Below are 23348 nucleotides of genomic sequence, written 5' to 3'. Positions count from 1 at the left end.
ACCTTGTGCTCTTAACCAAGAACTTCTGAGAAAACTTGGCTTCCCATCTAGGACCACACAAAAAAAATCCCCCTAAGGCTAGCGGAGCGTTTGCAGTAGAGGTTTGTGGCATTTCTTCACTATCACTATTTCCTGTCTTTCTTGCTGTTCTTGGGGATACAGAGGTAAAGGGAGGCTGCTCCCCACGTTTCCACTCTGTTAATATGTCCCATTCTTATGCCCTCATCTGAAGGGCTAACAAATTCTGATTGGATATGAAAGTTAATTTGATTTTGATAGCCTATCAGATTTTCATAACTCTAAGTTACCACCTCTAGCCTAAAATTCATTATGGAACTTAAGGCCATATATATGCAACACCTGAGGACAAGAGGTTCCAATCTTATCTGCCGTCGAGACTGCAGAAGATCAAGCCCTACATGAGTATGACCCTTTGTGCCTTGTAAGGCCTAAGTCATAACACTTTCCCCCTTCCCTGGCCTTTCCATCTCTCTACATTCAATGGTCTCGTCCTCTCTTTTCCACTGGTATAACCATTGCTGACACCCCCAGCCTCACTGGAAACTCAGTAAGCCAGCTTATTGTGTTCTGGACAGCTAGCGTACAAGCAATGTTTTCTTCCACTGGTTTTCAACAGAAATGTGCTGTCTCAATTGTTGTCCCAGGTGAACAGACTTTTGAGAGCTGGCCTGGGAACCAAACCACCATTTATTTCATAGTTTCTGCGGGAGAGAAGCTTCTGAGGACCAGACATCCAAATGAGAAGAGCATTTGGACCACGGCCCGTGCGTAAGGTAGGATTTGTAATGTAAGAGCAAACACCCCAGATAGGTAGAAGGTGCTTCCATGATTCTGAAGAGAGGGGGGCCAATGTAGCTAAACTCCTAGACCTTGGGGGATGGGGGCTGGTGGGTGCCTTTTTTTTTTTTTTTTTTTTTTTGGTAGCTATTTGCACCCTAGCGGCTTTGTAGAGGCCTTAGGAACCTAAGGATTAAGGAGATTAGTGAAGTCAATTTGATGTCAAGATTCATTTCTCGGCCTCTTCTTTTAAATTCACCGTGTATCCCCTTTTGCATTTAAAATAAGCTTTGAGACTTTATCCTCAACACGTTTTTCAAATGACTGCCTTACTGAGGACTCAGAGCCAAGCACGATGTCCAAGCTGTGGGAGACAAGAGTTTGGGCTGGGGCTGTCAGCACTGCTTAGTGGGAAGAGTTGATCATCTTTTAGGGTCAGGGTAGGAGCTGCTTCGAGGGGTGCCCACAAGTGGAAGGGAGATGGCCTCCTAGTGCATTCTTCTCCTGGCCTTTCCCTGCCATGGGTCCTCCAACCACCTTCCATGTGAAGGAATGGCTCTGGGTCTCTCACAGCTGTGGTTGGGCACCCCCAGCCCTAGTCGGTTTAAGTTCCAGGAAGGTTCATTAGCTCTTGGACTCAGAAAAGCACAACGAATCCCTGCCCAGCTGCAGGAACCAGTCCGAAAAGTCTGACAGACCGAAAAGGAACAGACAACAGTTCCTTTACTTGGGGCATTCTCACTGAACACATTGACTTGCCATCTCTAGAAACCTTCAGCATTAAATGTGTTGGTATTTCCATCTCAGAAGGAATTTAACTGAAAAAATGAGCAGAATGGCAACCAAGAATAAAAATACTACAAGAAAGAAAATGCCCGTGGCCGTAATCCCACAAGACAGTTTGACATCAGACAGCTTAACTCCTCTTAAAGATGGGGGGTTCGCACACTTGGTGTCCTCTGAGCCCTCAAATTTCTGCAGGTTTTCTTTGTACCATGTTATAAAATGAATATTTGAACAAGTGCAGTCCAGGGGATTGTGACTTAAATTAATGGTGCTCTGCTGGGACAAGGTGGGGAGGAGATGAGATGGGATGATGTGGATGTTATTGGCGGCCATATTGAGGTAGATTCCCTGAAGATGACTGAGAGCATCAATGCTATTGCCTGTCAGGCTGTTGTAGCTTAAGTCAACATGACTCAATTTCCTAAGGCTCTGGAATGCTTGCTTGTCTATGAAGAGGAGGTCACAGGAGGATAAAATAAGAATCTCCAAGCTGCTCAAGGTCTGAAGTAGGTTGGTCTTTGAGATACTCCTATCCTGAAAGTGATTCCCCTGTAAATTTAGATGGCGGAGATCCACCAGGCCTGTTAGAAAGTGCTGATTGCTGGTATCCAGGAGACAGTGAGAAAGATTCAGAACCTGTAGGAGATGGAGGTTTTGGAAAGGACTTTGTGGACCCTTAATGTACAAGTGGGTAAATGCCAAATCTAGACCTTGTAGCCGAGGACATTCTTTGAACGCCTGACTCCGGAGACCGAGAGGCTCATTGTAGCTCAGGTTTAGGTACTGTAAGAGGGCCAGGTTTTTGAGCTGAAGATTGCAGCAGTCAGAAGCCTCTATATCACTGTGGCTTAAATCAAGTTTCTGAAGATTTTCTAGTCTTTCCAAACACCCAGCACCGAGGTCAAGTTTCCTTATGTTGCCTTTGACAGAGAGGTCTGTAAGGGATGGAAAACTGGCAGCATTGATTTGACACAATTGGTCAAAACTATTTACATTGAGAACTAATTTCTTGAGAGCCTTCATCCCCTCAATCCCAGAGGGTAACTCATTTAAGTGATTTGCCGTCAGATCCAATTCCTGGAGTTGAGTGAAGCACCGAAATGTGGCAGATGAGATGTCAGAGATATAGTGCTTCTGTAGATTGATGCTTTCAACAGATATGTCACAAAGTCCATCAAACATGGCTGACGTAAGGTCTTGGTCATCAGTGTCTTCATATGACCCCAGCCAGAGAGACTGAGTAGTAGAGTTCTGTAGACCTTTTAATACAACAGACAAGTTAAGAGTCCCTCCAAATTTCAAACTTTGGAAGATGTTTGAATGGAAAGCTCCAGGCTCGATGCCTTTAATGTCATTGCCATTGAAATTAAGGCTTAGGTTGGTGGCCTGTTCCAGAACATGCATGTCTTCACTGGAGAGGTAGTGAATACCATTATTCTGAAAATCCAGAACTTTCAGATTCCGGGTTGGGAAGTTTTCTGGGAACTTAATGGAGGAAATATGGTTGCTTCCTAGATGCAAGCTTTCCAAGTTTTCCAGATTGTGCATTGGGATAAACTCAAGATTGGATATTCCTGTTTGGATTAAGAAAAGATGCTTCAGCGACTTGGGCCCATTAAGAGATGTTTCTGCCATGAATATCAGGGGATTTCCAGTCAACACAATTGTGTTCAGCTGATGATGGTTTTGAAAAGTGTCTTCATGTACCCAGTTGATCTGGCACCTTGCAAAGGTAATAACATTTAATAGTAATTAACTGGAAAAAAGAAAAACTATCGCAGTGACCTACATTAACAAAGCCATCTTTTGTGTTTAGTAAAAACAGTATACATTGTTACTTGAAATAAAACACAAAAAACTTTCTTCAGTACCAACAGATGATCTGTTGAATTAATTGGCTAACCTCAATTCTGAAAACTCTAATTTAGAATTTTTTCCAGGTATCTTACCTCTTTGGATTGAACTCTCTGAGGTTTGTGTTTAGAATCTAAGGAACAGTTAGCGGTTTGAGTGTAGGCAAAATCCAACTATTTACTATTTTAAGTAATTTACAGCATGTTATATATAATGTATAACATATAACATATGATATATGATATATGTATCTCTGTCATTCTGGGCAAATCACAACTTACCTCAACCTCTTTTGTTGTAGCTATAAAGTATAGAAATGATGAGTACTTTGTGGAACAGCTGTTAGTCAAATGATACATATGAAAATGCTCCATAGAAATATGGAACACTAGAGTTTTCATCCTGGTATTGAATCATCTGAAAATACTGGATTATGCATGCACACACAGGTGCGAGCATGTATGCGCGCGCGCGCGCGCGCACACACACACACACACACACACACACACACACACACACACACACACAGAACTCCCCTGGAGATCAATAAGGGAATTCCTTAGAATTCTAATTCCCTTAGAAAAAGAAGTTGGAATCCCTAGGAGCAAGTGATCCCTAGAGCTAGCTTTGTCATATCTGCCAATGTCTGCCAGTCCTTGGTGGCCTAGAGCCCGAGTTGTAATAAGCCACATGCACCATGGCAGGAGACAAAGGTTGGGGTCCAAGCAGAGTAAGAGGTCCTATCAAAAACCTGCCAACCGCCAAGACCCTCAAAAGGGATCCTTTCAGTGGATGACCTTAAAAAAAAAAGTCGTAGAGGATGACCTTGAGGATACGTGTTTTTCTTGGCCATAGCTCTGGATGGAACAACAACAATAATGAGAGAGGTCTCCTCTGAGAGTCTCTAACCATAAGCTTCTATTCATGAGGACCGCGGCCCGAGCTGACGTTCCCTCTGTGGACCACCCAAAAGAAGCCTCTGGAGAAAATTGAGTTTCAAGTGGCTCCGGAATGATAGTGACTTCAGGTAATTGGCAGAAGTAAACAGAAATTTCTTCGGGAGTAATGTACCTACTTAATTAACTTTTAATATGGAAAACCTTCAAATTTACATAAAAGTAAAGATCATAGTACAATAGACTTTCATTTATCACACAGTTACAATAGTTCTCGAGATTTTGCCATATATACTTCTTTGCTTCTTCTGTTCCTACCTCTCCCTCCTGAATTATTTTAAATTGGATCCTAGATATCCTATACATATTTCATTATGCATCTCCAAAAAAATGTAGGCTTATTTTCTGTAGCCATTATACCATTGTCTAATTCCAGGAAAGTATTTTAAACAAGGATCTACATCAAGTTTCAAATGATAAATGAGCTCAAAGTAACATTTCACTGAACACATAAGGGAATTAATTAGTCAAAGTCAGTTAAAAAAGTGTTCTACAGGGGGGCCTGGGTGGTGCAGGCACTTAAGCATCAAACTCTTGGTTTCGGCTTAGGTTGCGATCTCAGGTTCATGGCATGGAGTCCTGCGTCGGGCTCTGCGCTCAGCGTGAGTCTGCTTGAGGTTCTCTCTCCCTCTCCCTCTGCCCCTCCTGCTCATGCTTTCTCTCTTAAGCAAATATATAAATCCTTTTAAAAAATGTTCTACAGAATCAGGTTAAAACAAACAGCAGATACTAGAAGTATGAGGTATATCTGATAATATATATATGATTTATAAAGAATATGTGAGATACCTGATATATGTTATCAGAATATATAATAAATATATTTCTATCAAACATGTGTTTGATATGTTTAAAGGAAACAGTGTGAACCAATAATATGATGAAGGAAAAATTTATTAAAACTGATGTGATATATTTGTAAAATGAAGTCACTGAAATTTACTGAAATAGGAAGTTAATGAAATTGAAAGACCAAGGACAGTTTATACAAGAGATTAGACACAGCTGAAGAGGATACTAATGGACTAAAAGTAGATGTGAAAATATTACTTAGAATATAGTCCAAACCACCAAAGAAGCAGAAAACAAAAAGGGCATATTGACATGTATGGAGGATGGATGAGGAGCTGCAATATGAATCAGAGAATCAGAGGAGATGAAAGAGTGAATGGGAGCAAACCAAGTTTCAAACAAATAATGGCTAGAATATTTTAGAATTGATGAAAGTCACCGTTTGCAGATTCAAGGAGCCCAACGATGTACACAGTGCAGCACAGTGATATTACAGAGTGCCCAAGACAAAGAGAAACTACTGGAAACACCCAGAGAGGAAAGATTACGTGTGTGTGTGCAGTGATTACATAGACAGGTGACTGTCTTAACAGTGACAAGGGGAGAATGGAACGGCAGCATCAGTGGGCCGAGAAAAACACCTACCAACTCGGAATCATGTGGGAAATACATTTTTGGAAAAACAAAACAAAAACCAAGGGAGTTTACTGCTAACAGACTTTCACGGAAGAAATTGTCAGATATCTACTTCAGGAAAAAAGGAAAATCGTTCCAAGAGAAAGTCTGAAAAGCAAGATGAAGAATGAGCAAAGAAAACAGAAAACATGTTGGTAAAGCTAAAGAAACAGTAGCTGTGTAAAGTAATAAAAATAGTGTCTGACTGGTGGCCAGGTAAGAGGCAGGGGCTCGGGGAGCTAAGGAGAGGGGGTTTAGAAAGTACGAGGTCCTATTTGTATCACCGTTTGAAAAGAACAGAAGAGGAAACCTAGGGTCCTCTAGCTGGAAAAGCTCTCCCGGCCCCAGGCAGTCCTTAGAAATGTGGTCAAACTCATTCCATCTAAAAATGAGAAATGGTAAAGTAGAGAGAAAGTAAATGTCTCAAGGGCACAATGGGTAGGTAGTAGACTTACCTCTGTCCCCGTGTGAAAGGGCAAGGCTTTGTCTCAGTGAAGTGTGGGCAGGCAGCCTGTGGAATCTTGGCTGTGGAGGTGGCCTGGGGTCCCCTGGGGGCCTCTGGACTGGGACTCAGGAGAGCAGAGTCCCAGTTCCCTTACTCTGTGACCCTAAGCAAACTCACAAAATCTCCTTGAGCCTCCATTTCCTCATTGAACATGAGTTGGACGGTGATATTCAGCATGCCTACCTCCCAGGGGTGGTTATAGAGTTGAAATAGTTGTAGGGATGTGAATGCTCTGCCACTCTGCAGAAACTCAAGTTGAACCACCAAAGAAATAGAGCTGCTGCAAGGGAGGCAGACCCCATCCACATGCAAAGCCCTTTCCCGTCTTACACACACACATGCACACACACACGCAGGCTGTATTTCCCTTCTGTTTTCTTCCCTTATTTTCTTGTGATACTTCTGCCCATTGGTTCACAAACACTGGTTCAGCCTTTGGAATCCTGATTCAGCTTCTAAAATTAAATAATGGAACTCTTTTCTCAATTTAGAGGAGGAAAAAGTGAGTAGCTTATGTGTTTCTCCTGTAAATTTTTCTTAAAATGTCCTCACCCAAGAATAAACTATGGCATCTGATTTAATACAAGATTTGTTTTCAGGTTTTTTTTTAAAATCAGTATTCCTTAGAACTTCTTAACACTGCTGATGCAATCTAGTTTGAAAATAATCCACTTTTCTCTCCACTGACTGGGTTTTTTAAATATTACATTTCACCTGCATAAAAACATTTCATGGGAAAGAGTAAACATGCAGGATAGACAGAGTGTCCCTGTGCTCCCAAAAGAAGATCCTGGAAACAATTTGAATGCAAGCTGTGTTATTACATAAGTAAAACATCAACTACAGACAAGGAACTCAGATACATACCTGGTTAAGTCCAAGAAGATAAGACTTACGAGTCTGCTGAAAGTTGTATTTTCAAGTGTAGGCAAGAAATTAAAGCCAAATTCCAAAAATTCTGTTGTATTTGGTAACGTATTGGGAACTTCTGTGAGACCTAAATTTTCACAGTTATATGTGTTGTTGGCTTCTTTCTGATGAGAGAAACAATGTAAATTCATGTCAGAGTTGGTAATTTGATCGACTAGCAAAATTACATATATTTTATCCTTTGAGCAGCAATCCCACTTCCAGCAATCTTTACCAAATATATACCTGCAAAGGCACAAAGTGACTCATGCAGAAGATTATTTACTTTAGTAATTTTTGTAATACCAAAAGATAGGCAATAACCAGATTATCCATCCATATAGGACTTGTTGAATGAAATACAGTACATTCGCAAGATGGAACTGTCTGCAAATGAAAACAGAATGAGTAAGATCTCCACATGCTGATATGGAGTGATATCCAGGTATACTGTAAGGTGTAAAAAGCCAGGTACAGGATGTACATGTATGGTATGTAGTGCATGGTATATGGTATGTAGTATGTTGCATATTCTGTGCTACCTTTTCTGTAAAAAAAGGTTTGTGCCTTTCTTATATTTTCAAAAAGAAACCATGGAAAAAAGCCCAAAACTCATTGCCTTGAAGAGGAAGAAAGGAACCAGATGGAGGAGCAGGGAAGGAAAGAAGACTTCTCTGATCATACTTTGTTTCGTAGTTTTGATTTTGGATGCATGGAAATGTTTTATTTCAGTCTGAAAACAAACAACTCTGCATTTGCATCACTAAAACAAGACAGTCCTACATTACACACTTTCTAATGTGAGACAATATTAAGTACACAGTACTGCTTATGAGGTATTCGTCCCTCTCCCCATCCCGCTCTCCCCCCAGAGTTAAATTTGCATCCAAGACTTTACTTGTAGTCTGCAGATGGTATGACGGATTTAAGTGAAACAGCACCACAAGGTAGCAGTGAGCCAAATGCAGAAGGTGGGGCATTCTATAGAATTACCGACTCTGTTTTCTGGACTTGTGAATGGTGTTAGGGAAGTAGAGAGAGAGGGGCGTGGGACAAGAGAAGATTGCTCCTGTCAAAAGTGACCAAGAGATAAAAGTTCTTTAAGAGGTAAAACCAAATAACAATACAGTAGCCCCCTTGTTTTGATTCTAATTCAAATAAAGCATTAGGAAAAGACATTTTAGGGACTATCAAGAAACTTTGAGGACAGGATATTAGAAGATGTTAAGGAATTATGAATTTTGTTAATTATAAGAGCAACGTTCTTACTCTCTTGAGAAGCCTCTTGAAGTATTTCTGGATAAAATGACTTGATGTTGAGGATTTCCTTTAAAATAGGGCAAAAAGGAGGGGAGGAGTGGTTAGGTGAAATCAGTAGGCAAGATATTGATGATTGTTGAATATAGATACATATTCACGGAGGTTCCTTGTAACTAACTACTTCTGTATCTGCTTAGAAATTTTCTTAATATTTAAGGAGGGCATGTGATGTGATGAGCACTGGGTGTTATATGCAACTAATGAATCATTGACCACCACATCAAAAAACTTTTTTTTTCTTAATACAACGTTTAAACAAACTAGCAGTGTGGCACAGACCATAGGTCGTGAGGCCTTGCAACTTTGAAGCATGACTCAGTTTTGGATCTCTGGAACCATAGGCTGCTGATACCAGACCCTAGCACTGGGGCGCAGCCATGCATGTAAGCTCAGAGGACTGCCTCATCCTGTGCCCCACGGGAGTCAAGTATTTAGAAGTCTGCTAATCACTACTTGTTAGATGCCCTGCCTCACAAATCTTGGACAAGCTAGGTAAAAATGGGAAGGGGTTGGCCATAATTTATCTGGATGATGCCTTAGGATGAAGGGGTGTGGGGTAGGATGTAGGTCTGATGGGGTATATATCACACAAGGAGGCTCCTAGGAAAGAAAGAAATGATTTGCGGGAAGGTGCACCTGGGGGCCATCTCCCACATCATGTCAGACTGTATGTGATTTCATCCACCCTTTCAGACCTGCCTTTGCCCTCACCACACAGTGGTCCTACCAGCGGCCCCGCTGAGACTGTCTTGGTCTGGGCAAGACCTGCCCCAGCAGACTCTAGTTCACAGCTATCCTCAAACTGAGTTGCAGACAGTCCCGCTTAGCAGGAAACAGAAGACTGAGCACATTCTCCTTCACTGTGAAGCCTGGTGTTGTAGAGATGTCACCGTTTTAATTGCTTTCTGCTCGATTCTAACTTCTGCATAGTGGTGCTCATTTTTGTAGGGACATGAAGCATGCTCATCTACAGGAAATCACCAGTTTTCTTCTATATTGTGAAAATGTTATGAATGTCACTAATGAAAATGCTGTTATTTTTATTTCCTTGCAATTCATTCTTCGGACCCATTTTAGAGACCCAAACGCCTCTGGGCTCTGCCACAGATCCACCTAATGTCCTTGAAATGCACACTTTGCAATTAAACTTAGATTTAGCCGACTGGTGGGGAAAACACATGTTGCTAGGCCCAGTAGCTGCCCCAGTAGCTGCTAAGGTTTGGAGTAGCTTTGAGAAGGCATTTCTCTTTTCTGGTCTCCATTGGCATAACTGATGTCACATACACTTGGAGAAAGGGACCTTCCCTCGAGTCGTCTTGCTCTTTTCTGTTCCTTAGCAAAAGGCACCATGCTGGTGATTCCCTCCTTCTCCTGAATATATAAGTGCCCGTGACACCTAAATTAGTCCTCTTCTGTGCTTTACTAAGCACTTTACTGCATTAATGTAATTCAGAAAGTTGAGGATCCAGCAGGAGCTCTACTGAGCCAGTGGCCTGAGGGAGCTTCTAGCAAATTCAAAGACAGATAAATGAAAAAGCTCAGTTTCAACCCAGTGAAAAACTGAGAACCAGTGGATAACACTACCACAGAGTATTGAGAAATCCACCATGAGCCTGTGTCATACATTAATCTCTAGTTAGGTATAAACTGCAATGAACTCTCTGCCCTTGATTCCTGGGAGAAAGAGGCAAATGACAAGAATTGCAGTTTATAAGAGAATTTAAAAATCAAGCACATTTAGGAGAATGTCCTAAGCTACACACACACACACACACACACACACACACACACAGCCCCTCCCCTTTGACTTTCATATTTACACTCCTGTACAATCACAGCTACTATTATGGATGGTGACACAAAGCTCCCCGTGCTCTGGAATCACTCAAGCAGTATTAAATTGTTTGCATTCTATTATATTTTTTTTTAAAGACTTTATTTTTAAGTAATCTCTATACCCAGTGTGGGGCTCAAACTCACAACCCCGAGATCAAGAGTCACGTGCTCTACCAACGGAGCCAGCCAGGTGCCCCAGTTATTGTTTTTTTTTTTTAAGGCAGGAGTACGCACACACACACACAGAGGCTATTCTCATTCTCTTTTTTATTGATAGTAAATTGCAGACATCATGTCCCTTTACCCCTAAATTTCCTGAGAACAAGGATGTCTCTTCTGTAACCACAGTGCCGTTACCAAATTCAGAATATTGAACATTGATAGGGTATTATTGTCCAACATACAGTTCATATTCACATTTTGGCAATTGTCCTAATATTGTCCTTTATACTAATTTTGTTTTTCTAATCCAAGTTCACACACTGCATTTAGTTTTCATGGCTCTTTAGGCTTCTTTGGTCTGTGCCAATTCCTTAGCCTTTTGTTGACTCTCATGGCATTGAGATAGATGTATATTTTTTATTTTATTTTATTTATTTATTTTTAAAATTTTATTATGTTAATCACCATACAATACATCATTAGTTTTTGATGTGGTGTTCCACGATCCATTGTTTTCATATAACACCCAGTGCTCCATGCAGTACGTGCCCTCCTTAATACCCATCACCGGGCTAACCCGTCCCCCCACCCCCTTCCCCTCTAAAACCCTGTTTGTTTCCCGGAGTCCATAGTCTTTCATGGTTCCTCTCTCCCTCCGATTCCCCCCCTTCATTCTTCCCTTCCTTCTCCTAATGTCCTCCATGCTGTTCCTTATGTTCCACAAATAAGTGAAACCATATGATAACTGACTTTCTCTGCGTGACTTATTTCACATAGCATAATCTCCTCCAGTCCCATCCAGGTTGATGTAAAAGTTGGGTATTCATCCTTTCTGATGGCTGAGTGATATTCCGTTGTATATATGGACCACATCTTCTTTATCCATTCGTCTGTTGAAGGGCATCTCGGCTCCTTCCACAGTTTGGCTATTGTGGACATCGCTGCTAGGAACATTGGGGTGCATATGGCCCTTGTTTTCACTACATCTGTGTCTTTGGGGTAAATACCTAGGAGTGCAATTGCTGGGTCATAGAGTAGCGCTATTTTTAACTTTTTGAGGAACCTCCACACTGTTTTCTGAAGTGGCTGTACCAACTTGCATTCCCACCAACAGTGTAAGACGGTTCCCCTTTCTCCACAACCTCTCCAACATTTATTGTTTCTTTCCCTGTCCATTTTTGCCATTCTAACTGGCATAAGGTGGTATCTCAGTGTGGTTTTGATTTGAATTTCCCTGATGGCTAATGATGATGAACATTTTTCATGTGTCTGTTAGCCATTTGTATGTCTTCTTCAGAGAAGTGCCTTTTCATATCTTCTGCCCATTTTTTGACTTGACTGTTTGTTTGTTTTTTGGGTGTTGAGTTTGAGAAGTTCTTTTTTTTTTTAAAGATTTTATTTGTTTATTTGAGAGAGAGAGAATGAGAGAGAGAGAGAGCACGAGAGGGAAGAGGGTCAGAGGGAGAAGCAGAGTCCCCGCCGAGCAGGGAGCCCGATGCGGGACTCGATCCCGGGACTCCAGGATCATGACCTGAGCCGAAGGCAGTCGCTTAACCAACTGAGCCACCCAGGCGCCCGAGAAGTTCTTTATAGATCTTGGATACCAGCCCTTTATCTGTAATGTCATTTGCAAATATCTTCTCCCATTCTGTGGGTTACCTCTTTGTTTTGTTGACTGTTTCCTTTGTTGTGCAGAAGCTTTTAATCTTGATGAAGTCCCACAAGTTCATTTTTGCTTTTGTTTCACTAGCTTTTGGAGATGTATCTTGAAAGAAGTTGCTGTGGCCAATGTCAAAGAGGTTACTGCCTATGTTCTCCTCTAGGATTTTGATGGATTCCTGTCTCACATTGAGGTCTTTCATCCATTTTGAGTTTATCTTTGTGTATGGTGTTAGAGAATGGTCGAGTTTCATTCTTCTGCATGTGGCTGTCCAATTTTCCCAGCACCATTTATTGAAGAGACTGTCTTTTTTCCATTGCATGTTTTTTCCTGCTTTGTCAACGATTATTTGAGTTGAGGGTCCATATCTGGGTTCTCTATTCTGTTCCATTGGCCTATATGTCTTATAGGCATATTGTGCCAGTACCATGCTGTCTTGGTGATCACAGCTTTGTAATATTGCTTGAAATCGGGCAACGTGATGCCCCCAGCTTTGTTTTTCTTTTTCAACATTTCCTTGGCAATTCGGGGTCTTTTCTGATTCCATACAAATTTTAGGATTGTTTGTTCCAGCACTTTGAAAAATGTCATTAGAATTTTTATTGGGATGGCATTGAAGGTATAGATTGCTCTGGGTAGCATAGACATTTTAACAATGTTTATTCTTCCAATCCATGAGCATGGAATATTTTTCTTTTCTTTCTTTTTTTTTTAAGATTTTATTTATTTATTTGACAGAGAGAGACACAGTGAGAGAGGGAACATAAGCAGGGGGAGTGGGAGAGGGAGAAGCAGGCTCCCGGCTGAGCAGGAAGCCCAATGAGGGGCTTGATCCCAGGACCCTGGGACCATGACCCAAGCTGAAGGCAGACGCTTAACGACTGAGCCACCCAGGTGCCCCAGCATGGAATATTTTTCCATCTTTTTGTGTCTTCTTCAATTTCTTTCATGAGTGTTCTGTAGTTCCTAGAGTATAGATCCTTTACCTCTTTGGTTAGGTTTATTCCGAGGTATCTTATGGTTTTTGATGCTATTGTAAATGGAATCGTTTCTCTAATTTCTCTTTCTACAGTTGCATTGTTAGTGTATAAGAAAGCAACTGATTTCTGTGCATTGATTTTGTATCCTGCCACATTACTGAATTGCTGTATGAGTTCTATTAATTTGGGGGTGGAATCTTTTGGGTTTTCCACATAAAGTGTCATGTCGTCTGCGAAAAGAGAGAGTTTGACTTCTTCTTAGCCAATCTGAATACCTTTTATTTCTTTTTGTTGTCTGATTGCTGTTGCCAGGACTTCTAGTACTATGTTGAACAATAGTGGCGAGAGTGGGCATCCTTAACGTGTTCCTGATCTTAAGGGAAAGGCTCTCAGCTTTTCCCCATTGAGGATGATATTCGCTATGGGTTTTTCATAGGTGGATTTTATGAACTTGAGGAATGTTCCCTCTATCCCTATACTCTGGAGAGTTTTAATCAGGAAAGGATGTTGTATTTTGTCAAATGCTTTTTCTGCATCAATTGAGAGGACCATATAGTTCTTCTCCCTCCTCTTATAAATGTGTTCTATCACATTGATTGATTTGCGAATGTTGAACCACCCTTGCATCCTGGGGATAAATCCCACTTGGTCGTGGTGGATGATCCTTTTAATGTATTGTTGGATCCTATTAGCTAGGATTTTGTTGAGGATTTTGGAATCCTTATTCAACAGGGATATCGGTCTGAAATTCTCCTTTTTGATGGGGTCTTTGCCTGGTTTGGGGATTAAGGTAATGCTGGCCTCATAGAATGAGTTTGGAAGTTTTCCTTCTGTTTCTATTTTTTGAAACAGCGTCAGGAGAATAGGTATTATTTCTTCATTGAATGTGTGGTAGAATTCCCCAGGGAATCCATCAGGCCCTGGACTCTTGTTTTTTGGGAGGTTTTTGATCACTGCTTCAGTCTCGCTACTGGTTATTGGCCTATTCGGGTTGCCAATTTCTTCCTGTTTCAGTCTTGGCAGCTTATAAGGTTTCCAGGAAGGCATCCATTTCATCCAGATTGCTCAGTTTATTGGCGTATAGTTGTTGATAATTTCTAATAATTGTTTCTATTTCCTTGGTGTTAGTCGTGATCTCTCCCCTTTCACTCATAATTTTATTAATTTGCGTCCTTTCTCTTTTCTTTTGGGTAAGTCTGGCCAGTGGCTTATCGATCTTATTAATTCTTTCAAAGAACCAACTTCTAGTTTTGTTGATCTGATCTACTGTGTTTCTGGTTTCTAATTCATTGATCTCTGCTCTAATTTTTATTATTTCTCTACTAATGCGTGTCTTAGAGGCATCGTGTGTTGCTTTTTCTCTAGTTCTTTAAGGTGTAGAGTTAGTTGGTGAATTCGTGATTTTTCTATTTTTTTGAGTGAGGCTTGGATGGCTATGTATTTCCCCCTTAGGACCGCCTTTGCAGTATCCCATAGGTTTTGGACTGGTGTGTTTTCATTCTCATTGGTTTCCATGAATTGTTTAAGATCTTCTTTGATTTCCTGGTTGACCCAAACATTCTTGAGCAGAGTGGTCTTTAGCTTCCAAGTGTTTGAATTTCTGCCAAATTTTTTCTTGTGATTGAGTTCCAGTTTTAAAGCATTGTGGTCTGAGAATATGCAGGAAAGAATCTGTCTTTTGGTATCGGTTGAGACCTGACTTGTGACCCACTATGTGGTCTATTCTGGAGAAAGTTCCATGTGTGCTCGAGAAGAATGAGTATTCTGTTGTTTTAGGGTGGAATGTTCTGTATATTATCTATGAGGCCCATCTGGTCTAGTGCATCATTCAAAGCTCTTGTTTCCTTGTTGATTTTCTGCTCAGATGATCTGTGAGGTCTCCTACAAGTAACGTATTGTTATCAGTATGACTCTTTATTTTGGTTAACAGTTGGCTTATGTAGATGGCTGCTCCCATGTTGGGGGCATAGATATTTACAATTGTTAGATCTTCTTGTTGGATAGACCCTTTAAGAATGATATAATGTCCTTCTGTGTCTCTAACTACAGTCTTTAGTTTAAAATCTAATTTGTCTGATATAAGAATTGCTACCCCAGCTTTCTTTTGAGGTCCGCTGGCATGGAAGATGGATCTCCATCCCTTCACTTTCAATCTGGATGTGCCTTTAGGTTCAAAATGAGTCTGTTGTAGACAGCATATGGATGGTCCTGTCTTTTTATCCAATCTGCAACCCTGTGCCGTTTTATGGGAGCATTTAGGCCGTTCACGTTGAGAGTAATTATTGAAAGATATGAATTAATTGTCATCATGTTGCCTGTGAAGACGTTGTTTTTATAGACTGTCCCTATAAATTTATTTTCTATATCACTCTTGGGGTCTTTCTCCCTTTATAGAACCCTCCTTAATATTTCTTGCAGGGCTGGCTTAGTGGTCACATATTCTTTCAGTTTCTGCCGGTCTTGGAAGCTCTGCATCTCTCCATCCATTCTAAATGACAGCCTTGCCGGATAAGGTATTCTCGGCTGCATGTTCTTCTCGTTTAGTACCCTGAATATGTCTTGCCAGCCCTTTAAGGCTTGCCGGGTCTCTGCGGATAGGTCTGACGTTTTTCTGATGTTCCTCCCTCTGTACGTAAGGAATCTCTTCCCCCTAACTGCCCTTAGGATGGTTTCCTTGGTTTTAAGATTTGCAAGTTTTACTATTACATGCCAGGGTGTTGGCCTATTTTCCTTGATCTTGGGAGGGATCCTCTCTCTCTCTAGGACGCGAATGTTTGTTTCATTCCCCAGATTAGGAAAGTTCTCAGCTACGACTTGTTCAAATACATCTTCTAGTCCTCTCTCTCTCTCTCTCTCCACTCCCTCCGGGATTCCAATTATTCTGACATTGGAATGCTTCATGGATTCTGAGTTGTTTTTCCCTGGCCTCCTCTTTTCCCTTTTTATTCATTATATTGTCTTCCAGGTCACTTATTCATTCTTCTGCCTCACTTACCCTAGCTGTTAGATTATCTAGATTGGGTTGGATCTCATTGATAGCATTTTTAAGTTCTGCCAATTCAGCTTTCATTTCTGCCCTTAGAGACTCTATGTTGCCATTAATTGAATTCTCCATTCTAGCCATTGTCTTCACAGTTGCTAGCCTGAATTCCATCTCCCACATCTTGGTTATATCTGAATCCATTTGTAAATCTGCAGCCTAAGTCATAATCTCTGAGTCTTTTCTATTTTGGGGGTTCCTCCTCCTAGTCATTCTGTTGACGGGTGGTTGAGGGAATGTAGAGAGTCCAAATTATTGACCAGAACCCAAGCAAGATATACCTGTTTTCTTGGGACCTTAGGGTTGCTGGCCTCTTGTTTTCCCAGCCTGTCTTCTGGGGGAGGGGCCTGCTGCACTGTTACTCAGGCAACCCTGTTTGGGTGGAGTAGCCCTGCCCCCCTGTGGTGGGGGATGGGCTCTGTGGGAATCAGTTTTGGGGGCTTTTGTTCTCTGGTGGCTTTCCGCGTCTCCCGCGATTCAGAGTAGAAGAGACCGTTTCCAATCCTCTGCCTCAGAGCAGAAAGACCGCAGTCTGTTCTTCAGTGAGCTCTCCAGGCCACACTGTCTCCGTTTCTGTCCATGCTGCTATAAACTGCAGCGGCCTGGGTTGTGCGCCCCTCCACAGCGCCCCCAGTCCTGCCTCTAGGTTGGAGCATGTCTCTGCCCTTTGAGGTTCTAAAACCACCAGCTGCTCCCAGTTCTACCGCGTGCAACCCCGCTCCGGGTTTCTGCCCCAGAGGCTGCCCTAAAGCTACCCGTCTGCGAGTCTGTGCTGGGTCCCCAGCACGAGTCTGTCGCTCACCGGCCGTGTAGGATCCCCATGGCCAGGCTCCCTCCCGCTGCCATTTATCCTCCGATATCTGCCTGCGGAATCATTCCTACCTTGAAACCAACCGCCCACAAAATTCTGTTTGTAGAGATCCAGATCTTCTTACATCTCAGGCTGGTTTCATGGGTGCTCAGAGTGGTCTGGTAGATATCCAGCTCAATTCCGGGGACCAGTTGAAATAGGGTCCCCTACTCCTCCGCCATCTTTTCTTCTCCTATTTTATTTCATTTTTTTACTGAACACAGCCTCATATCTTACAGAATGTCCCTCACTTGGGGGTCATATCTTTCCTCATGATTTGATGCAGGTTATACATTTTTGGCAGAAATCCTGCATGAATGAAGTTGTGTCTTGCTTACTGTGAGGATCCATCTCAAAACTTTGTGGGAGTGCGATTAGCAGAGCACAGGATTCCGGGACCACAGAACAGCAATGCAAGAGAGAAGGAAGGGACAGGCTGCAGAAAGGGAACACCGTGTGGCCATTGCCCTTTTGCCCAGGGCAGGGCTGGCTGCCAGGGACACGTGCTCATCGCTTCTCCAGGCAGCCCCTGTGGTTCCTCTGAGTTCCACATGAGCACTTCCTATAAAACCAGCTCTCCTTCTCTAGCCCTCAGTGCCAGGTCACTGTCTGAAATGACCTTCTCTCTCCTAGCCTGGCTGGTTCCATGGCAGACGGGTCCCTTTTTGCTGTGAACTCATGCAGCCATACAGGGCTGAGCAAGGCTGCGGGGCATTCACAGCAGCCGTCCCAGGCCTCCCCCCCACCTTCCCAGTCAGGGAGCATTTACTCACGACCCCGTGTGCACTGGGACCGGCACCAACCACTTTGTCCCTAGCGTCCTGTTGGAGCTGTGCCTTTTCGCCACAGCAGGACTTCCAAGTGCAACCTCTGTGTTTGCAATCCCTTTCCCTCCCAGCTATACATTTGCATTTTTTCAATCAAGATCTTATTTTGCTGCCTTCCACTGTATCTCTAACTTCCTGCTATCCCACTGCATTTTCTTTTCTCGAAAGTGTTGAAATCATTTTCTAATTTTGAACCCTTTGAGTTTCACCGGGTGCCAATTCCCACCTCTCCAATGAATGTCTCGTCTGCATTTGGCACCCACAGCGGCTAGCTCCTCCCCTTGCATGAGGAGTCTGGGATGACAAACATTGACCCTCCTTCCATTTTTCATTCCTCTATCCAGAGACAGCAGTGTGATTACGTCAAATCCCAGAGTAATAATTGCTCCCCAACATAAAATATTCCCAGGAGGACCCAGTCTTAAAACTGACACCTCCAGGCAAAGGGCATCCCAGTTATATGCAGTTCGTTTCCTCTTTGTCTTGAGTCAGACTGCTCGGGGGCAAATCCCAGCTCTCAACCACTAAACTGTGTTCTCTGAGCCTTATTTTTCCTCAACTATAGATGGGGGATAACCTTGTTTGCGGGCCAGCTCTGAGGATCAATGAGATAATGTATGTTGAGCACTCACGAGACGAGAGTCATCTTTCTCCGAATCATCACAATATCATGTCATTGTTGACAACTCTGCAGAAGTCTTTGTATCTGTGAACTTGTGAACTTGGAGTTCTCTTAACAAGAAGTTCCACTAAGCACTGCCCACCCCTCCGCAGGACTAAAGGACTGCCTCCTACCACAGTTTGGAGGGGACAGGACAGCTAAGATGAGCCCATGTGAAATGAGGTGTTGTGTCTACACCCCAAAGTAATTATTCAAGAGTGCATCTAAAGGGCTACTAGAATTCAAATCACAGAACACTTATTCCAGTTAGACTTTGCACATTTGTCAGCCTCCAAATACGTGGTCATGGCTCTAATTTTGTTACTTATGATACACACACACACACACACACACACGCACAGAGAACATGTAGAAAATAACAATGGAGGATTCCACATGGAGTGTTTATGGATGTTCATTACATTTTTAGAACTTGTCTGGGTTTGAAATATTTTTCAAATAAAAAGTTTACTAAAAAATTCATCTTGACTCCCACCTCACATCATATACAAAACAAACAATTCGAGGTGGGTTGTAGATGTAAATATGAAACCTGGCAATAGAAATAAATCCAAAGTATATTTTCAGAAAACATAGGATATATCTTTATGGCCTTGGGGTAGGCAAAAATTTCTTAAACAGGACAGAGATGCACTGAAAATAAAGGAACAATAACAAATTAATCTACATGAAAATTAAGAACTTCTGTTCATCAGAAGGTATCATTAGGAGAGTGGAAAGGCAAGCCATGGAGTGGGAGAGGATATTTGCAATCTGACAGAGGACTTGTGTCCACAATACGTAAAGAACTCTTACAAATCAATTTTTAAAAGACTGATAACCCAAGGGAAAATGGGCAAAAGAAGAAGCACTTCCCTCTCTCTCTCTTTCTCCCTCTCTCCCTCGCACACACACATAAGGATAGGCAAATGGCCAGTGAAGTTGAAAATGTACTCACTTTAATCATCAGGAAAATAAAAATTAAATCCCAGTAAATACCACTACTCATCCAGCAGCATGGTTAACATTCTTAAACAATAGTGAGGCTATTAGTGAGGATACAGAGAAATCAGAACTCATATACATTGCCAATGAGTATAAATGGGTAGCAACCCTTTGGAAAACCATTTGGCAATATCTACTGAAATTAAATACATGTATACCCTATGACCAAATACATCACCACCCAATCAAGGTTTGCACATCTCTTTTCTAGAGACATAGATGTGACTGTCCAAAGCAGCAGCATCTATAATAGCCAAGAGATTGAAAACAAGGGAAATGGCCATTAACAGTAGAATGAATGAATAAATAGTGGTTCACTAATACAAGAGACTACCACAATACACAAAAAATATACAATACGTGATAAACGAATGATTGCTCTATGCAGGCTCTTTGGTAAATGTCATATATTTAATGCTGAACAAAAGAAACCAGACACAGAAGAGTACATACCATGTGGTCTCCTGTATATAAAATTCACAAAGAGACAAAAATCATTCTTTGGTCATGGGAGTTAGAATACTGGATGCCCCCGGGGGCTAGTGACTGCAAAGAGGCCTGAAGGGCCTTCGGAGAATGTGCTGTTTCTGATCTGTGTGCCGGTCACATGCGTGTGTTCCCTTTGGTGAAAACTCACTGAACTGTACACTTAGGGTTGGGGAGCCTTCTGTATGTATGTTTTACTTCAGCAAAAGGTTTATTAAACTCCAGACAAAGCGAAACAAAAGCCTTATTTTCAGGATAGGGCTTGGTGAGCTAACGGGGCCCACAGGAGCCCATAGACAGTGTGTGGTTAAATCTGCTTAACCTGGAGGGCAGAACAAAAGAGGAAAGTAAGGTGAGCAAGAGGGCTGGGCAAATTGGGGTGATCTGCGCTTGAAAAAAGGCCAAACACTTCAACCCAAAGCTTCCTCTCCTATCCTTCTCACTTTTATCGCACTTCCCAGCAGCACTTCTTACCTTGGGACCAAACTCTCACTCATCTTTGTATCCCCGAGCAACGTCCCAGGAGTCACAGAGAGTGATCGCTCAGGAAACAGTCTGCGAATCCTGTTACCAAGAACTCATACACGATAGAGGATGTAAACGAAAGTATAGATCCAATGTTAATTGCATTGGTTCCAAAGCATTGAAAATTGGTCCTTTCGGAGGGAGAGTTGCAAGGAGGTTGTCGTATTGAAAGGTTTCAGCCTCGCCTGACTTTCCCAAAAGAAAGCTCTTGCTGCAGCATAGGGCCAGGCCCAGAGATCCCGGGACCCTCAGCATCACTTCTGCCACCTGAGCGTCAGGGGGGCTGTGGAATAGGTAGCACAAGGCCTAGGATGCTCGCCCTGCTGCTTTCCCCTCTCCCCTGCCAAAGCCTGGGCCACCTGCAAAAAGGAACTGGCAACTCTGGAACCTAGTGTCCTCCATAGGAAGTGAGATGGTCTAGTATTTCCACGGGCTTTCCAGAGCCTCCCAGGACTACCTTGTGGGCCTCTGGAGGGCTGCGTGGGCTTTGTAGCAATGCAGGGGTTTAAGAGTTGGACTGGTAGGCTTAAGAGGGGGGCGTATAAAAGAGCTTGCCTCCCAGTGAGCTGGAATTTAATTGTGGTACTATCCTACCTGAGGATGTTGTCAGATAGTGAATGGCATACCTCCCTGATCACTGAGGAGGTGGTGTCCCCACTCCGAGCCTCTTATCATGTCCCCTGCATGTCTGTGTGTAATTGACCTTCCAGCCTGAATGAGGGGGAGGTAGCCTTCTGGGGGTGATAAAACCTCTTCCTTGAACCCCTTCCTTTGTTTGCTGATTTGTGTTGCCCCCAAATTCATATGTCTTAACCTGAGTACCCCAGAATGTGACTTTATTTGGAAAGAGAGTCTTGAAAGAGGTAATTCAGTTAAAATGAAATCATTAGGAGAGGCCCTAATACAGTAGGAAGACACAGAGAGAACAAACCCATGAGAGCGGTCTCAGAAGAAACTAAGCCTGCCGACGCCTTGATCTTAGACTTCTAGCCTCCAGAATCGTGAAAAGTTTCTCAGTGGGAGGAACACTGGAACATTTTAGAAGTTTGCAAGAGACTGAGGCCCTTCTCCCTTCTCTCACCATCCTCTCCAAGAACTTCCCACAAGTTGGTAAATATTGTTATGGGCCAAAACAGAAGATGCAATCTGGCCCTATTCTCCACTGTTACTCCTGTGGGTTAATAAAACAGATAGAGGGCTGTCCAGTGCGAGAAGAAAGCCAGACTCATTCAGAGTGATCTTTATATGCTCTAAAACCTGGCACACGCCATCTTCACTAATCTCCAGGAAACCAGAAAACTATTTGGGGTAGTGGCCTTATGCTAGGTTGTTGGGCAAAAAGCCCCTCCATGTTGGAAGCACATTTGGAGGGCTGTCCTTTGCCCTGAGACCCTGCTGGTATCTTATGTCCCAATTAGGATCATTCTTTTTTTTAAAGATTTTATTTATTTGACAGAGAGACACAGCGAGAGAGGGAACACAAGCAGGGGGAGTGGGAGAAGGAGAAGCAGGCCTCCTACTGAGCAGGGAGCCCGACGCGGGGCTCGATCCCAGGACCCTGGGATCATGACCTGAGCTGAAGGCAGACGCTCAACGACTGAGCCACCCAGGAGCCCCCAGTCAGGATTGTTTTTTAGGGAATTGTTTGCAGAGGAGGAAAACACTCACTTCTTCCAGTGAAGAATCTCCCAGATCATCCCCTGGCTGAGCCCATCCCCTGGGCTCCTTATTCACTCTAAAGAAAAACTTACACACTGTGTCACCCTTTTAAAGACAGTGGATATTGGGAGGCCAAGGCTCAGATAGGACTGCATGCTGAATCTCAAAATCTCCAGGCAGTTTAACCTGGTTAAAGACAAACAGTTCAGACTCACCTCAGTGCACATCCCATCCGAGGAGGTGATGGCTTTACAACTTGCAGAAAACATCACCGCCAACAGGAAGCAGCTGGTACGGAGAGCCATCACCAGAATGAGGCCACCCCAGCTTGCTGGGCTTATTCCGTGCCTGAAGTGGAGAAATGGAATCCAACTGTAATGGCCTCAGTAATTCGGCAGGCAGAGAGGTGCTCAGGAGGGTGACAGGGGAACAAGAAATGTTGATTGCTCAGTTTTTGCTAGGTCTGTGCCAAAAAAAAAAAAAAAAAGGGGGAAGTTGCTTTTGCATACCACCAATCCTTGCCAAAAATAGCTGAGAACCCAGCCCCAGAATGGCCCAGTGCATTTCCTGGCAAGCATGTAACAGTTGAGCACCCCTCTGGGGTGGGTCACCCAGACTTACTGACTTAGGCCAGCTTCATGGGTTTGGCTAACTCCAACAGCTTCTGGTCCCTTTCCCCCAGAGAGGCTGTAGAGGCAGGAAGCTGTCCTCACAAAGGAAGCCGCTTCGCTAGTTGTCGTAGGTGAGCCATGGGGAGAGGTGCCGCGGCATGCCGTGGGGGCAGACGGAAGGCCCATCAGGTTCTGTGGCGGGGCCTGCTGGAGGTGCGAACTGGAGTAGGAGGGAACAGGCCCCTCCACGGCTGCCCAGGCTGCCTGGCTCCTCCTGCCTCTGCTCTTAGTACGGGAGGACAACACATCCATCCTTTGACCCAGTGATGCAGGCCAAATAAAGCAGTTGAGGTGGAATGGAATCCCCCCTTTATTCTCTTCCAACCCAGGGAAGTAGGGGGCACTGCTGTATATGGGGCAGTCCGGCAAGGAGAGCAGGGTGAAGGATGTC

General features: G+C 43.1%; 1 protein-coding gene across 1 annotated transcript; it reads right to left on the bottom strand.

The window, feature by feature from the left end:
• Positions 1-690: 690 nt before the first annotated feature.
• Positions 691-22729, bottom strand: CD180 (CD180 molecule). Its single transcript, XM_025892866.2, has 3 exons — positions 22502-22729; positions 7234-7400; positions 691-3307 (listed from the first exon to the last, which is right to left on the bottom strand). The coding sequence occupies exons 1-3, from the start codon at positions 22589-22591 to the stop codon at positions 1579-1581; spliced, it is 1986 nt and encodes a 661-aa protein (XP_025748651.1). The 5' UTR covers positions 22592-22729; the 3' UTR covers positions 691-1578.
• Between the last annotated feature and the right edge of the window lie 619 nt (positions 22730-23348).

The sequence above is a fragment of the Callorhinus ursinus genome, unplaced genomic scaffold, assembly GCF_003265705.2.
Source record: "Callorhinus ursinus isolate GAN/ISIS: 27379988/994484 unplaced genomic scaffold, GSC_fseal_2.0 scaffold23, whole genome shotgun sequence".
NCBI lineage: Eukaryota > Metazoa > Chordata > Mammalia > Carnivora > Otariidae > Callorhinus > Callorhinus ursinus.
The sequence above is the reverse complement of the archived record's forward strand: the minus strand, read 5'-3'. Positions and strand labels throughout refer to the sequence as shown.

Excerpts from the sequence above, each read along its gene's own strand:
- CD180 (XM_025892866.2), bottom strand. The coding sequence starts at position 22,591 with ATGGCTCTCCGTACCAGCTGCTTCCTGTTGGCGGTGATGTTTTCTGCA. Across the intron at positions 7,401-22,501 it reads CGGATGGGATGTGCACTGAG|AAAGAAGCCAACAACACATA; the intron begins GTGAGTCTGAAC and ends TTCTCTCATCAG. Across the intron at positions 3,308-7,233 it reads ATCTTCTTGGACTTAACCAG|GTGCCAGATCAACTGGGTAC; the intron begins GTATGTATCTGA and ends TACCTTTGCAAG.